Below are 16,144 nucleotides of genomic sequence, written 5' to 3' on the forward strand. Positions count from 1 at the left end.
CCAGTACAGACTCGGAATGCCGATCACTTCTTTGCTGGGCTTTGTTGGCCTAGGCCTAATTTAAATTCTACAGCTAGATGGAGCTATGTGGCTATAATAACATGTATTTGGCAAGGAATGGGCTGCAAGTAGGTGCAGTGCCTTGCACAATAGCTGGAGGGCACTGCGCCTCCTTGATAGTTGGAGTAACAAGACAAGAGAGGATCTGCCACTAATTTCAATGTAATCCTGTCTATCGCACAGTCGGCCGACATGGCGACCATGAAGAAGCTTCTCGCTGGAGAAACCAGCATCTGAACTCAATTTGGTTCCACAGAAGCAGCTTGAACTGCGTCTGGAAGTGGATATAAAATATTTTGTCAATTGGGAAATATACACGGGAATTGTCCACAGTTTTAAGACAGGGTAAGATTTACCGTTCGTTTCCCTATGTGCAAAACGGCAGTGTGCAACTTGTTTCAGAAGAGAAGATTATAGATACATCGTAGAACTATCCCCAATTGACTTGGATTTTGAAGCATAACGAATTTTATCATGATCACCCTATAATTGTCGCAGATAGTTATAAATCGTTATTACAATCAAGTAGTCAATGAATGGAAGATTTAACCATGTTTTTGCCCTATCGTTCTTGATAGGTAGACTATCTTGCGACTGAGAGTGGTGATATAAAGCAATAGTCATGCACTACACTACATCTGATGTACAAGACCGAAACTGAATGGGAGAACATCTCATGACCATAGACCATAGCCTTCATACAATCTTTTTGGCATGAACAATGTGTGTTGAATATGCGGCATTTACTTAGACAACCCTCAATAACGTTTGCAATTTAAATGAAAAACACATGTAATCAGTGAGAGTCCATTGTTACTTTGTTACCATTGAGGGTTGTTAGTAGCTGGTCAATTGAGTGCAGGCTGTGTATTTGTGTCACAGTACGCGTGGTAGCCTAACAAAAATATCCAAGGATTAGGCTACTGTACTCCTCTAACCTACAGGCCGGTATGTGCGTAAAATGTGATAGACTTCGATCAATAACAATTTCCCCAATTATCTTTCTTGTTTTCTCAAAAGACATGAAAGCTACATAGCCTGAAAGCTGTTTGTCAGTTTATATTTATTTGATATGGTGTGCGTAAATTGCTCACCAAACTGTCAAACGGTCGCCCCTCCGCCAAATATACACTCATTAACAATTGTGGAGAAGGAATACTAATGTTATGTAATTTGATAGATCCCATAGGAACCTCAGTCACAGAGGGGTTTCGTTTGTTTTCCCTGGTGTGGGGGTCTTGCATCATTTCAGATTTCTGGGTATATTTCTTGAAATCATGTTCAATCATACAAAACCCCCTTTAACACGTAATTTACAATGGCATGATAGTATTCAAATTAGAAATTTAAATTCGGCATTCAGTTGAATGCCTAGGCTCCAATATGAGAGCCACACCCAGGTATTAATGTCTGTGGAGCTGAAGCATGTTGCTCAATCCAGTGGAAATGGGAGTGGATTTTCAGCACGTCTCAGGCAGACCGTTGGCTGAACTACACCATCCTCAAGCCATTCAGCTGGCTGTAATCAAATCCAGCTGTGCAGTTGCAGACATGTTGCCTGTGTGCATTGGACTGCTCTGAAGGGCTCTGTGTGCTCCTGCTGCCTGCTGCATACAGACAGAGGAGCCTCTGTTACAGCCCAAACGGCCTGCCAGAGCCATCCACCACAGCACTATTTTACGCAGTTTAGGGGAATATAGTGTATATGTAACAGTATAAGTTTAGACCGTCCCCTCGCCCATACCCGGGCGCGAACCAGGGACCCTCTGCACACATCAACAACAGTCACCCACGAAGCATCGTTACCCATCGCTCCACAAAAGCCACAGCCCTTGCAGAGCAAAGGGAACTACTACTTCAGGGTCTCAGAGCAAGTGACGTCACCGATTTAAACGCTATTTAGCGCGCACCGCTAACTAAGCTAGCCGCTTCACATCCGTTACATATAGTGTCCATTCATGAGCTAGCATACCATTCGTATGTCACAGCCCGGCTGTCTTCCACAGTGTCATGACGTTGGCCTGTGGGTAAGGTTTATGACCCCCCCCCCCCCCATAAATACCTTTCTCCCTTCCCTCTCTCTAGACTCTACAGAGGGACTCTTGAATAACCTTTGTTAAACAGAGTCTGGGAACATCAAACAAGTGGAGGGAAAGGAACCATATTTTGGGTAATTAGCACCAGTTGAAAATATGTGTTGGTACTTAATGATGTGAGTTCGGTTGTCTTGTGAGACATTATGACTGATGACAGGACAACCTAAACTGTATCTGGGAAAGTCTACACATTATAGTTATCAGATTCACATGGAATTGTTGTGCAATTCAAATGTTTAAATATAAAATTATTGGTGAAAAGATTAAATGTAATTTTAGCTTCCAAATGAGAGATTTGGGTTTGCATAAGGTTAGGGCTCTGCTCAATCAGTGGCCCGCCCCTGTGAAGAGACATGTTCTATAAACTATGAAACACACCCTTCTCCCTCCACTAAAAGCCCTTGACGAAAATGTAACCTCCTGTTCCAGGGTACATTAGGATGACGATCCGATGTCAGAAGGATTCCAATAATAACTACTGAACGAAGCCAACCTCAGTATGAGCTTTGATTGCGAATGGTATGAACTTTGAACTCTTATTCGCTACAGAAGTGATACCTCCTAGCCGTTGAGTTTAGCAGAGGCTGCTGTAAACATGGGCTAGGAGAGGTCAGACAGAGTATCCCATCTACCACACAATGACGTTACTACAATGTATCCAATTTACCACCAGAGACATTCTTCCGAGGACAGGAAGATCTCTGTTGGCCAACACGACCAGCATCTACGACCAACCTACCGAGGCGCAGCTCAGAGTAAATATTTATTGTATTTTCCTTTTCTAAATGGGTGGTAATTTAGAATGCATAAGATTCTGTATTTACGATAGAGTAGCTGCCTACGGCCCGATAGAGACATTGCTTCTCCCTTTGTTCTTCAGTCTTCCTGCTCTTTCACTCAAACCCAGACCCCTTTTCTTTGGGTAACCAGCTGTCATATCTGTTCCGTCCACTAGGGACGTTTTCCTCTATGACATAATTTGTAATCAAGGTGTGATTAATTCGGTGTATATGTAATTCTGTGTGATTAGTTAGGTATTTAGTAAATAAATAATTAAACCCAATTTTGTATTGCTGATTCAACTTGTTAGCCAAGGTTCGTGAAGATAACCAAGAATTTACAACTTTCAGATGAGACTAAAATAAGGTGACGATTGATATTGACTGCTATTGATGGAAAATATTACTAGGTCTTTAAGAGTTTATTTGAAAGATAACTGCTCTATAAATATAATTTTGTGGTGACCCGACTTTCTAGTTAATTACATTTACATGATTAGCTCAATCAGGTAATATTAATTACAGAGTAAGGATTTTATAGAATAGCATGTCATATCACTTACTCAGGCATAGCCAAAGACACGACAACAGTAACAACATAGTAGTAACAGAGCTGTGACTGCGAGTTACACTAGCCGAATACTGCCTTCTTATTCAGAGGGCCACATACTATAGGGCAACACATGGTAGATTGGCTGTCGAGCTTGGGTGCAGGGAAGGTGAAGTGTCAGTTGAGATTATCATTGTCTGCTCTCTCATAGCCCTTAAGATCCTACATCTGTAGCCCTGGGTCTCTCTATTCTCATAGCCCTGGGTCTCTCTATTCTCATAGCCCTGGGTCTCTCTATTCTCATAGCCCTGGGTCTCTCTATTCTCATAGGCCTGGGTCTCTCTATTCTCATAGGCCTGGGTCTCTCTATTCCCATAGCCCTGGGTCTCTCTATTCTCATTGCCCTGGGTCTCTCTATTCTCATTGCCCTGGGTCTCTCTATTCTCATTGCCCTGGGTCTCTCTATTCTCATAGCCCTGGGTCTCTCTATTCTCATAGCCCTGGGTCTCTCTATTCTCATAGCCCTGGGTCTCTCTATTCTCATAGCCCTGGGTCTCTCTATTCTCATAGCCCTGGGTCTCTCTATTCTCATAGCCCTGGGTCTCTCTATTCTCATAGCCCTGGGTCTCTCTATTCTCATTGCCCCCCCACCCTTCTGTGATAAACAGAGAATGAAGCAGGACCTCTAGGTGTGGATTGTCCTGCTTCGGCTGCCTCAACCCAGAATGCTCCTGCAACTGGTCAACATTCCACCACCTGGAGCTTGTCATTCATTGACTGGCTCCACACAGCCCAGATGGTATGTCCTTATTAGCAGCTGGATGTCTGTGAACCACACAGCCCAGATGGTATGTCCTTATTAGCAGATGGATGTCTGTGGACCACACAGCCCAGATGGTATGTCCTTATTAGCAGATGGATGTCTGTGGACCACACAGCCCAGATGGTATGTCCTTATTAGCAGATGGATGTCTGTGGACCACACAGCCCAGATGGTATGTCCTTATTAGGGATATTCTCTCTCTCTCGCTCGGTTGCCTCTTACCTTCTCTACTGTTTTGTAGTTCACTCACTCTTTGTGCTAGTATTCCAACGCTAATTTGGTGATTTGTAGAAACAAGTCCCTTCTCTTGCTGATGTTGTTTCATCATACATTGATGGGCTTTTGCCTTTTTGAAAGTTCTTAGGAAGAGTCAGTTATGTCACACATGCAGCTAGCAAAAATATATGGAAATGTCTGCTCTACTCAAAATTACAACCAACTAATTGCAGCATTACCTTAAAAATGCCCTGCATTAAAGACCAAAATTGGTTAAAGTTTAATTTAAGGATAAAAACAAATGGACAGCTGTGCCATAAAGATTTCAAAATAGTTGGGAAGAGATTTTCAGTGTACCGATTCCATTGCACATGGTTTATGAACTGATACACAAAACGATGAGAGTTTTTACATTTAAATTATTTTACAAAATTCTTGCAACCAGTAGAATGTTGTATATATGGGGGATACAACCATCCCAGCTCTACAGATTTTGCTGCAAAGAGACAGACTCATTTGATCATTTGTTTTGGGTATTGTCCATATGTAGCTTGCCTTTGGTCACAGGTTCAGGAATGGCTGAAGAATTGCAACATTTACCTGGAGCTAACTCTGCAAATACCACTGCTGGGTGATTTAAAAAGTCATAGTCAATCAATCAATAATAATAATACTCTTAGCAAAAAACATGTATCTTTAATGTACAATATGTAGAGTCTATGAGAATAGAAAGGTTCAGAATTTTTGTGAAACAGCGCAGTTGAAAAATGCATGAATTCGGGAAACTATTCAGACCCCTTGACTTTTTCCACATTTTGTTGCATTACAGGCTTATTCTAAACTTGATAGAATAAATGTTTCCTCACCAATCTACACACAATACCCCATAATGACATAGCGAAAACAGGTTTTTAGAGATTTTTGCACAATGCCGCACAGTTGCACACTGCCGCCCCCGTTGGTTCCAAATATAAGGTCCCATGGTCTATATAAGTTCCCATGGTTGACCGTGCATCTCAGAGAAAAAACCAAGCCATGAGGTCGAAGGAATTATCCGTTGAGCTCCGAGACAGGATTGTTCTTAATGTGTGAACATTAAGAAAACAACGTTCTTCAGTGGGAATTTCAGTACTTCAGCACAACGTTTTCTACAGGTTTCCTCAGGGTTCTATTTAAAGTCATGTTTTCAGAGCGTTCAGAGAACGTTTAACAACCTTCTTCCATGGCAGGGATGGGGCAACTCCAGTCTTTGGGGGCCTGATTGGTGTCACACATTTTCCCCACCTAACACACCTGACTCCAATAATCATTTTAATCATGATATTCAGTTTAGAAAGTTATTAATTTAATCAGCTGTGTTTGCTAGGGATGGGGAAAAGTGACACCTCACCGGCCCCCGAGGACTGCAGTTGGCCATCCCTATTCTATTTGATTTCCAGTATAAAGTTTTCTGCGGTCTCTACTCTCTATTTAAAGTAATGTTCTCAGAACATAAAGAGAACATTCCATAAAAAAACACAAGAAAAATTAGTAACATTTTTAAAGCATGTTGTAAAAGTGTTATTTAAAAACAAACATTCTGTTCTCAGCATCAACAAAACTCTCTCTATCCTCAGTTGTTAAATGTGGTCAGGTGTGTTGGCCGTGCCCACTATTTGGCCTTAATGAGTGCTTGTTTATTTTTGAAGTGGGGTCTGTTTGAATAGAATAAAATGAACAGCTTTGTATGAGTAAAAAACAAATATGGCAAGCTAGCTCCATCCTGGTGGCGCAATGGACTAATTCCATGAATAGAGAGCAGAAGATCATAGGTTTGAATCTCCCTGATTCCAAGTGTCCTATCTGTGCTTTGAGTTCATAACAGTTAACCCAAACTAAGCTAGCCAGGTTACTAAAAGTCTTACTGAAACATGTTCTCAGAACGTTATTTAATAACCTTTAATTTCCATTCTCAGAATGTTAATAAAACCTCCCAGGAAAACATTCAGGGAAACATTCAGGGAAACATTCAGGGAAACATTCAGGGAAACATAGAAAAACTTTCTCAGAACCTCCCTGCATCCTAAAAATGTATTTTCCCAGAACAGGCTTAATTTCCACTTCCTTTGCAAAATAAATAACAGTATGGGGGATGAGGGAGTTGAGTGGGCTAATTACAGATGGGCTATCTACAGGTGCAGTACAGCTGGTGCTTAAAGTTAGGGAGGGAGATATGAGTCTCCAGCTTCAGTGACTTTTTCCAGTTCGTTCCAGTCATTGGCAGCAGAGAACTGGAAGGAAAGGTGGCCAAATGAGGAATTGGCTTTGGGGGTGACCAGTGAGATATACCTGCTGGAGCACGTGCTACGGGTGGGTGCTGCAATGGTAACCAGTGAGCTGATGTAAGGCGGGGCTATACCTAGCAGCGACTTATAGATTACCTGGAGCCAGTGGGTTTGGCAACAAATATGAAGCGAGGGCCAGCCAACGAGAGCATACAGGTCACAGTGGTGGGTAGTATATGGGCCTTTGGTGACAAAACAAATGGCACTGTGATAGACTGCATCCAATTTGCTGAGTAGATTGCTGGAGGCTATTTTGTAAATGACATCGCAGAAGTCAAGGATTGGTAGGATGGTCACTTTTACAAGGGTATGTTTGGCAGCATGAGTGAAGGATGCTTTGTTGCGAAATGGGAAGCCAATTCTAGATTTAATTTTGGATTGGAGATGCTTAATGTGAGTCTGGAAGGAGAGTTTACAGTCTAACCAGACACCTAGGTATTTGTTGTTGTTCACATATTCTAAGTCAGAACCGTCCAGAGTAGTGATGCTGGCAGGTGTTGGCAGCGATCGGTTGAAGAGCATGTATTTCGTTTTGCTTGCATTTAAGAGCAGTTGGAGTCCACGGAAGGAGAGTTGTATGGCATTGAAGCCCGTCTGAAGGTTAGTTAAAACACCGTGTCCAAAGAAGGGCCAGAGGTATACAAAATGGTGTCGTCTGCATAGAGGTGGACCAGAGAATCACCTGCAGCAACAGCTACATCATTGATGTATACAGAGAAAAGAGTAGGCCCGAGAATTGAACCCTGTTGCACCCCCATAGAGACTGCCAGAGGTCCGGACAACAGGCCCACTGATTTGACACACTGAACTCTGTCTGAGAAGTAGTTGGTGAACCAGGCAATCATTTGAGAAACCAAGGCTGTTGAGTCTGCCGATAAGAATGTGGTGATTGACAGAGTCGAAAGCCTTGGCCAGGTCGATGAATACGGCTGCACAGTATTGTCTCTTATCGATGGCGGTTATGATATTGTTTAGTACCTTGAGCATGGCTGAGGTGCAACGATGACCAGCTCTGAAACCAGATCGCATAGCTGAGAAGGTACGGTGCGATTCGAAATGGTTGGTGATCTGTTTGTTAACTTGGCTTTCTAAGACCTTAGAAAGGCAGGGTAGGATAGATATAGGTCTGTAGCAGTTTGGGTTTAGAGTGTCTCCCCCTTTGAAGAGGGGGATGACTGCGGCAGCTTTCCAATCTTTGGGGATCTCAGACGATACGAACAAGAGGTTGAACAGGCTAGTAATAGGGGTTGCAACAATTTCAACTGATAATTTTAGAAAGAGAGTGTCCAGATTGTCTAGCCCGGCTGATTTGTAGTGGTCCAGATTTTGCAGCTCTTTCAGAACATCAGATAGCTGGATTTGGGTGAAAGAGAAATGGGGGAGGCTTGGGAAAGTTTCTGTGGAGGGTGCCGGGCTGTTGACCTGGGTAGGGGTAGCCAGGTGGAAAGCATGGCCAGCCGTAGAAAAATGCTTATTGAAATTCTCAATTATCATGGATTTATCGGTGGTGACAGTGTTTCCTAGCCTCAGTGCAGTGGGCAGATGGGAGGAGGTGCTCTTATTCTCCATGGACTTAACAGTGTCCCAGAACTTTTTGGGAGTTTGTGCCACAGGATGCAAATTTCTGTTTGAAAAAGCTAGCCTTTGCTTTCCTAACTGCCTGTGTGCATTGGTTCCTAACTTCCCTGAAAAATTGCATATCGCGGGGGCTATGCAATGCTAGTGCAGTATGCCACAGGATGTTTTTGTGCTGGTCGAGGGCAGTCAGGTCTGGAGTGAACCAAGGGCTTTATCTGTTCCTGGTTCAACATTTTTTGAACGGTGCATGCTTTTTTAAGACTGTGAGGAAAGCACTTTTAAATAATAACCAGGCATCCTCTACTGTCGTAATGAGGTCAATATCCTTCCAGGATACCCGGGACAGGTCGATTAGAAAGGCCTGCTCGCTGAAGTGTTTTAGGGAGGGTTTGACAGCGCTGAGGGGTGGTCGTTTGACCGCAGACCCATTACAGATGCAGGCAATGAGGCAGTGATCGCTGAGATTCTGTTTGAAGACAGCAGAGGTGTATTTGGAGGGCAGGTTGGTTAGGATGATATCATTCAGAATTAATTCAGAAAACATATTTTGGTTGAATTAATACAGAAAACATATTTCGGTGCAGAAAACATATTTTGGTTGAATTCATTCAGTTGTACAACTGACTAGGTATTCCCTTTCCCTTTGTTATTCCATTGTACTTTGAAATCAAGCAAATAATTTGCAGAGAGACGGAGCTAATTGCTTCTGCCAAAAGATACCATTATCACCCATTAGCTTAGATTACATTGCTAGTCTAACAATGTGAACGCTCTCCTGTTGTCTATTAAGGTATCTTTACTTTTACTCAAGTATGACTTTTGACTACTTTTTCCAACACTGGTAATACTACCCTCTGTTTTCTCCAGGATAGGACAGGGGTCCCACTCCCTAATGCTCAAGTTGAACAATGAATAGATTTAACAATCGACAGACATGATCTGAACTGCATTGTAGACTTGCAAGGTGTTTGTGTATACGTGTGTACAGGTTCGAGTCTAGTGAGAGACAAGGATGGAACCTATTTTGTTCCATGAATGTGTGTGTGTACTTCTGCCTCCCCTGCAGGCTGGATGGTAGCAGGACAGACCACCATGGTGGAGCCCAAGCCCAGAGCATCAGCAGCCCAGCGTCTTGAAGCCCAGGAGACTCTGGGTATCAGCACCCTGGACCCTGGCCACAGGCCGCCCACCATGCCCCCCGGACGTCATGTCACCATCAAGGTCCGCATGTTGGACGACACAGAGGAGGTCTTTGACATCTCAGTGAGTTCTAGTTGCCTGTCTGTCTGATTTGCTTATAGTGCAATGTGTTCAAGGTATAACTACTTTCCATTCTACAGTGCCTTGCGAAAGTATTCGGCCCCCTTGAACTTTGCGACCTTTTGCCACACTTTAAACGATTACACACAGGTGGATTGTATTTATCATCATTAGTCATTTAGGTCAACATTGGATTATTCAGAGATCCTCACTGAACTTCTGGAGAGAGTTTGCTGCACTGAAAGTAAAGGGGCTGAATAATTTTGCACACCCAATTTTTCAGTTTTTGATTTGTTAAAAAAGTTTGAAATATCCAATAAATGTCGTTCCACTTCATGATTGTGTCCCACTTGTTGTTGATTCTTCACCAAAAAATACAGATTTATATCTTTATGTTTGAAGCCTGAAATGTGGCAAAAGGTCGCAAAGTTCAAGGGGGCCGAATACTTTCGCAAGGCACTGTATTTTTTTGTGTGTCGAGTGAGAGAATTTAGCATAACAAAATGTTATATCTAAGTATGCCTTTAAAACGGTGTCATCGATTTGTTTTCTTTTTATAACTTTGCCATTAAAGCAGGAGATCATTTTTATCCCCTCACAGCAGTCTGTTGTTAAGGGTTACAGGTTGGCATGGTAACTGTATAAACGTCAAGGTTCTGTATGCATGAATGAGCCTAGACTATGCTGGAAAATGTCAGTGTTGGAAAATGTCTGGGTTCTAACCTTCATTGTCAACATCTCTGACTTTAGCTGTTGGTGTGGTGAATAAGGGTACTGAACTAGTTCTGTGTTTCTTGTTCACAACCTCACTAGACAGATGGGAGAGCAACTTAAACTACTACCCAGGTGGATATATGGATCGGGAGGAGAGGTTTAGTTCATTCAGATACACATTAGTACATCAGGCCTAGTTTTCCTGGGTAAATAAATTATCTTTCATAATATTTCATTGTGTGTTATGAGACCAACTGGTCTGTCTTGGGTATACAGTATGGTTGTTGAAAGGGGACAGTTTGTGATGTGTTTGAATGGCCATGATAAATTTTACTTTTCATTACCAGGCTATTTACCCCTGTGCTTATTAAAGATTCTCTCTGAGATTAGAGCTGCTTGAGATGACCTTTCTTTGCAGTGCAATAGTTTAGCACAACACTAAATCTCTAGTCTTGCTTTGAGATGCTTTAAGATTGCTGCCAAATCTGATCTGCTTGATAATGACTGGCTGATGTTCTGAAGATGACAATATGGTTAGAAGATATATTAAAGAAAGGTAATGGATGCTTTTTGAAATGTGAATGCTAATTTAAGACCTTGAGCTTTATCCATCAGACATGTAGTAAATCACGATATTTCCTGTTGAAATTGACAAAAATGGATTGCTTGTTCTGTACCGTGTTTTCTCCCAGAGTTCCTGTCACATTGTGGTATTACACTAAGGTATATGCTAAGACCCTGATATAGCCCTTGAACAGGGTGGAGCTTTGATCAAGACTAGGTTATTTCCCTGAGAATAGACCAACTAGCAATATCTTCTGACCACAGTGCTTCCTGCTGGGAGCGAAATGGGAGATAGGGATAGGGAAGAGAGGGTAGAAGACGTGATGATGGAGAGAAATAGCACACAGAGGACTCATTCAATGGGTATGAGTAGAGCCTTGTAGCAGAGATGGGTATGAATAGAGCCTCGTGGTAGAGATGGTTATAAGTAGAGCCTTGTAGTAGAGATGGGTATGAATAGAGCCTCGTGGTAGAGATGGTTATAAGTAGAGCCTTGTAGTAGAGATGGGTATGAATAGAGCCTCGTGGTAGAGATGGTTATAAGTAGAGCCTTGTAGTAGAGATGGTTATAAGTAGAGCCTTGTAGTAGAGATGATTATAAGTAGAGCCTTGTAGTAGAGATGGGTATGAATAGAGCCTCGTGGTAGAGATGGTTATAAGTAGAGCCTTGTAGTAGAGATGGGTATGAATAGAGCCTCGTGGTAGAGATGGTTATAAGTAGAGCCTTGTAGTAGAGATGGGTATGAATAGAGCCTCGTGGTAGAGATGGTTATAAGTAGAGCCTTGTAGTAGAGATGGGTATGAATAGAGCCTCGTGGTAGAGATGGTTATAAGTAGAGCCTTGTAGTAGAGATGCTTGAAATAGAGCCCTGTGACTGACAGTGTGGTCGGTATGTTTGACCCTAGCTGCTGAGAAATATTGTCATGTTTCCCATCTGCTGTGTAAAGTGTTGTTCTCACAGCATGCTGCGTGGCTTCCTGTATTGGCCCTGAGGATCGGCCCTTCAGGGAGCGGGTTCAGCAGTGTGTGCAGTACTCGCCTATGCTCTACTAGTGTATATTGAAAAGAACTCTCCAAGAGATCTCACATAGAGATTTCATCAGTGAGCTAGGCTCGAATTACCATCGTAATTTAAAGTTAAACATTGCCTGTCAGCAAAAATCAGTGTCCTTTGGGTAGGCTGAGTAATTTTATTCTCTCAAAGAGTAATTTCTTTTTGTTTTGAGAGACTCTATAACTAGGGTATATTACTTGCTCCCAGCTCGTAACCAAAAGCTTTAGGTCATGATGTTGTTTATGCATGAAGCTCATCAGGAAGTTCTGTCTCTGAATGTCTCAATATGTGAATTTCGCCAACTGCCACCTAGACTCAGGTTAATTCAAGAGAAGGAGAGAGAGAGATGACGTGTTTCTCCATCGGAAGCTAAAACGTGCAAATTAAAAATGGAAGGGGTGTAGGCATGCTGATTATGCTACACTGTAAGGGTAAAACATTTTGCTCTGCGACTTATTTCTACAAAGGAGTCTTTATTTAGATAGTATTCACATGCATTTACCCTTTACCACTATGGGGTAGTGCCCCGTAAACACAACAGTACCATGGTGGGTTAACTGAGCTGTAGTGATGGGGAGTCCTTGCTGGGTGTTATGACTGCTGAAGGATGTAGCTAACACTGATATGAACAGCTGGGTGTCATGACTGCTGAAGGAGCTAGCTAACACTGATATGAACAGCTGGGTGTCATGACTGCTGAAGGAGCTAGCTAACACTGATATGAACAGCTGGGTGTTATGACTGCTGAAGGAGCTAGCTAACACTGATATGAACAGCTGGGTGTCATGACTGCTGAAGGAGCTAGCTAACACTGATATGAACAGCTGGGTGTCATGACTGCTGAAGGAGCTAGCTAACACTGATATGAACAGCTGGGTGTTATGACTGCTGAAGTATGTAGCTAACGCTGATATGAACAGCTGGGTGTTATGACTGCTGAAGGATGTAGCTAACACTGATATGAACAGCTGGGTGTTATGACTGCTGAAGGAGCTAGCTAACACTGATATGAACAGCTGGGTGTTATGACTGCTGAAGGAGCTAGCTAACACTGATATGAACAGCTGGGTGTCATGACTGCTGAAGGAGCTAGCTAACACTGATATGAACAGCTGGGTGTTATGACTGCTGAAGGATGTAGCTAACACTGATATGAACAGCTGGGTGTTATGACTGCTGAAGGAATAGCTAACACTGATATGAACAGCTGGGTGTCATGACTGCTGAAGGATGTAGCTAACGCTGACATGAACAGCTGGGTGTTATGACTGCTGAAGGATGTAGCTAACACTGATATGAACAGCTGGGTGTTATGACTGCTGAAGGTTGTAGCTAACACTGATATGAACAGCTGGGTGTCATGACTGCTGAAGGAGCTAGCTAACACTGATATGAACAGCTGGGTGTCATGACTGCTGAAGGATGTAGGGAACACTGATATGAACAGCTGGGTGTCATGACTGCTGAAGGATGTAGCTAACGCTGACATGAACAGCTGGGTGTTATGACTGCTGAAGGATGTAGCTAACACTGATATGAACAGCTGGGTGTTATGACTGCTGAAGGTTGTAGCTAACACTGATATGAACAGCTGGGTGTCATGACTGCTGAAGGAGCTAGCTAACACTGATATGAACAGCTGGGTGTCATGACTGCTGAAGGATGTAGGTAACACTGATATGAACAGCTGGGTGTCATGACTGCTGAAGGATGTAGCTAACGCTGATATGAACAGCTGGGTGTCATGACTGCTGAAGGAGCTAGCTAACACTAATATGAACAGCTGGGTGTTATGACTGCTGAAGGAGCTAGCTAACACTGATATGAACAGCTGGGTGTTATGACTGCTGAAGGATGTAGCTAACACTGATATGAACAGCTGGGTGTTATGACTGCTGAAGGATGTAGCTAACACTGATATGAACAGCTGGGTGTTATGACTGCTGATATGAACAGAGGAGACCATACTGCACATCAAGCTGTTATCAACGCTCAATTGAACACAGATTCAATATTTTCAATTGCCTCAGCACTGGGGGGAGAAAGGTCTGATTGTACTCGTGGTACTGGAATAGACTTTGCCTTGGGGTCTTCCTTAATGACATCTTTAGTGGAAAATCATTGGTGCATATTTCGCTGAAAAAGACAGTTGCCTAAGTAATCCTTTTGAGTAAACAAAATGGGGGGGAGCTGTGGAGATAACTTTACAAAATACAGTTCTGTATACCTCCATACTCCATGCTAATAAGACTAAAGACCCTATCCGCCTTCTTCTTGGAATGGAGGGCTGAACCCTGAATGCTGTCTGAGTGATAATGGCATCTCTTTGTGAGGTAAACACCCTGCAGCCTACAGTGAGTGAAGCAGGAGTGAGAAGCATGAAGTCTAGAATCACTCCCTCCCCAGCCACATTGAGTGTCCTAGTCTCAAATAGCATTGTGTTGATCAAGACTGGCCAGTCAGTGTCTCTCTACTACTTCAGTGTGGTCGTGCTGGATGTCGTGGTAACAGTTGCTGTGACAACGACTCCTGAAGCTCAGCAGCATGACGCCTTTAATTGCATCAATAACTCCCCGGAGTCCTCTCCTTCAGCAGCAGTGATGGTGATGGATTTGATCACTGCATGTATTTGCCAAGGCAGCAGCTACTCTTCCTGCGGTCCAGCAAAGTTGAGGCAGTTATACATTTAAATAACAAAGGAACGTGATCTCAGTGAGACATGCTGCTTTGGAGCAGCTCAAGAAGTTTAGGATATTAGTCCCACTGGCCCAATGTCAGGAGGGTTGTTTTCAGACTACCCTTCCAAGACAATTAGATTATAATTATTGGGGGTTTCATTACAGGAGCATCGAGTTTCAGCCAGTGGAAGATGAGTCTGTGGTAGGATTTACATTCCTAGTGACTGAAATGTTTTCTATTGCACTGCTCTGCTTGTAAAAACCTAACCGATCCTCTGTAAATGGTTCCTGTTCCTCTGGTATAAACTTCCCGTTCCTGTTCCTCTGGTATAATCTTCCTGCTCCTCTGGTATGAACTTACTGTTCCTCTGGTGTACATGTTTTCTTCCTGTGGTATAAATTTCCTGTTCCTGTTCCTCTGGTATTAACTTCCGGTTTTTCTGGTATAATCTTCCAGCCCATCAGACCAGGTATCGTATTGTAGGGAAACAAAACGGGCATCGCTGTGGGTTACATAACTTGCTGTGGCCTACTCACTGCTCCCTCTGACTGGGAACTAAACTGTCATCCCTTGTGGCTGATTCTTCACACCTTGATGAGCACTCTTTTCTGACTTTACGAAGGCCTGCAGTGTGCACCAACACAGAGCAGAGCAGACCTGAGCAGCCCAGAGCTCAGTGACACAAGGAAGGCTGTGGTTTCCATTGCTTGGAAGCCTGTGCTTTCTAAATACTGTATATGAAGTAAACATTAGATGTGCCATGTGTTCATGTCTAACTTCATTAGATGAGACATGTGTTCATGTCTGTCACGCCTGCTCCCGCTCCCCCTCCCTGGCGCTCGAGGGCGCCAGGCTATCCGTCATCATACGCACCTGTTACCATCATTACGCGCAGCTGCGCTCAGTGGACTCACCTGGACACTGTGTTGATTACCCCTGTGTATATGTCTGTTCCTCTGTGTTGTTCTCTGTAGTTGCATTGTTTGACGTGTCGTGTTTATGTCCAGACGCTGTTCCAGTTCTGTTGCGTGTCCGTCTATATTAAATGGTTCACTCCCTGTACCTGCTTCTCACCTCCTGTGTTGGGCGTTACAATGTCTGTAATTAGATGAGTCCAGATGCTACCTGTTTTGAGCCCAAACTGTTTAGCTTAAAAAAAGGGTGGGTTTCTTCTGTTTTACATGTTATTTTTAATAGGTGTCGCATATCAGTTTGCGAACAATGTAAAAAAAATATGTTTTATTGATTTAATAAAGCCGCATACAACCATATTTTGCTTTCTTGAAGTAAGGCAGCACCAAAATGCAGGTGTTTCAGCCTAGCTCAGTGCTTTCTTTGGTGGTGGGGCAGCCAGCGGAAAGGGGGTTGGTAATGTTCTGTAGTTGCGCCGTGATTAGCTCAGTGTTCTGTCACTCATGGGGACACTACGTCACCACAAAATCTAGC

At 43.1% G+C, this 16,144-nt stretch overlaps 1 protein-coding gene across 3 annotated transcripts in view; it reads left to right on the top strand.

The window, feature by feature from the left end:
• The first annotated feature begins 217 nt into the window (after positions 1-217).
• Positions 218-16,144, top strand: part of LOC109870769 (FERM, ARHGEF and pleckstrin domain-containing protein 1-like) — a 116,999-nt gene continuing 101,072 nt past the window's right edge. For 2 of the 3 annotated variants that reach the window (XR_004205654.1, XM_031805932.1), the window contains exons 1-2: positions 218-405; positions 9,493-9,689. Coding sequence is in view for 2 of the 3 variants with exons in the window: in XM_031805932.1 (XP_031661792.1) it covers positions 9,498-9,689 (192 nt within the window). In the remaining variant the exon portion in view is untranslated. The remainder of the gene's footprint in view (positions 406-9,492; positions 9,690-16,144) is intronic. The other variant, XM_031805933.1, reaches the window with a different exon arrangement.

This window comes from Oncorhynchus kisutch, linkage group LG26 (assembly GCF_002021735.2).
Source record: "Oncorhynchus kisutch isolate 150728-3 linkage group LG26, Okis_V2, whole genome shotgun sequence".
NCBI lineage: Eukaryota > Metazoa > Chordata > Actinopteri > Salmoniformes > Salmonidae > Oncorhynchus > Oncorhynchus kisutch.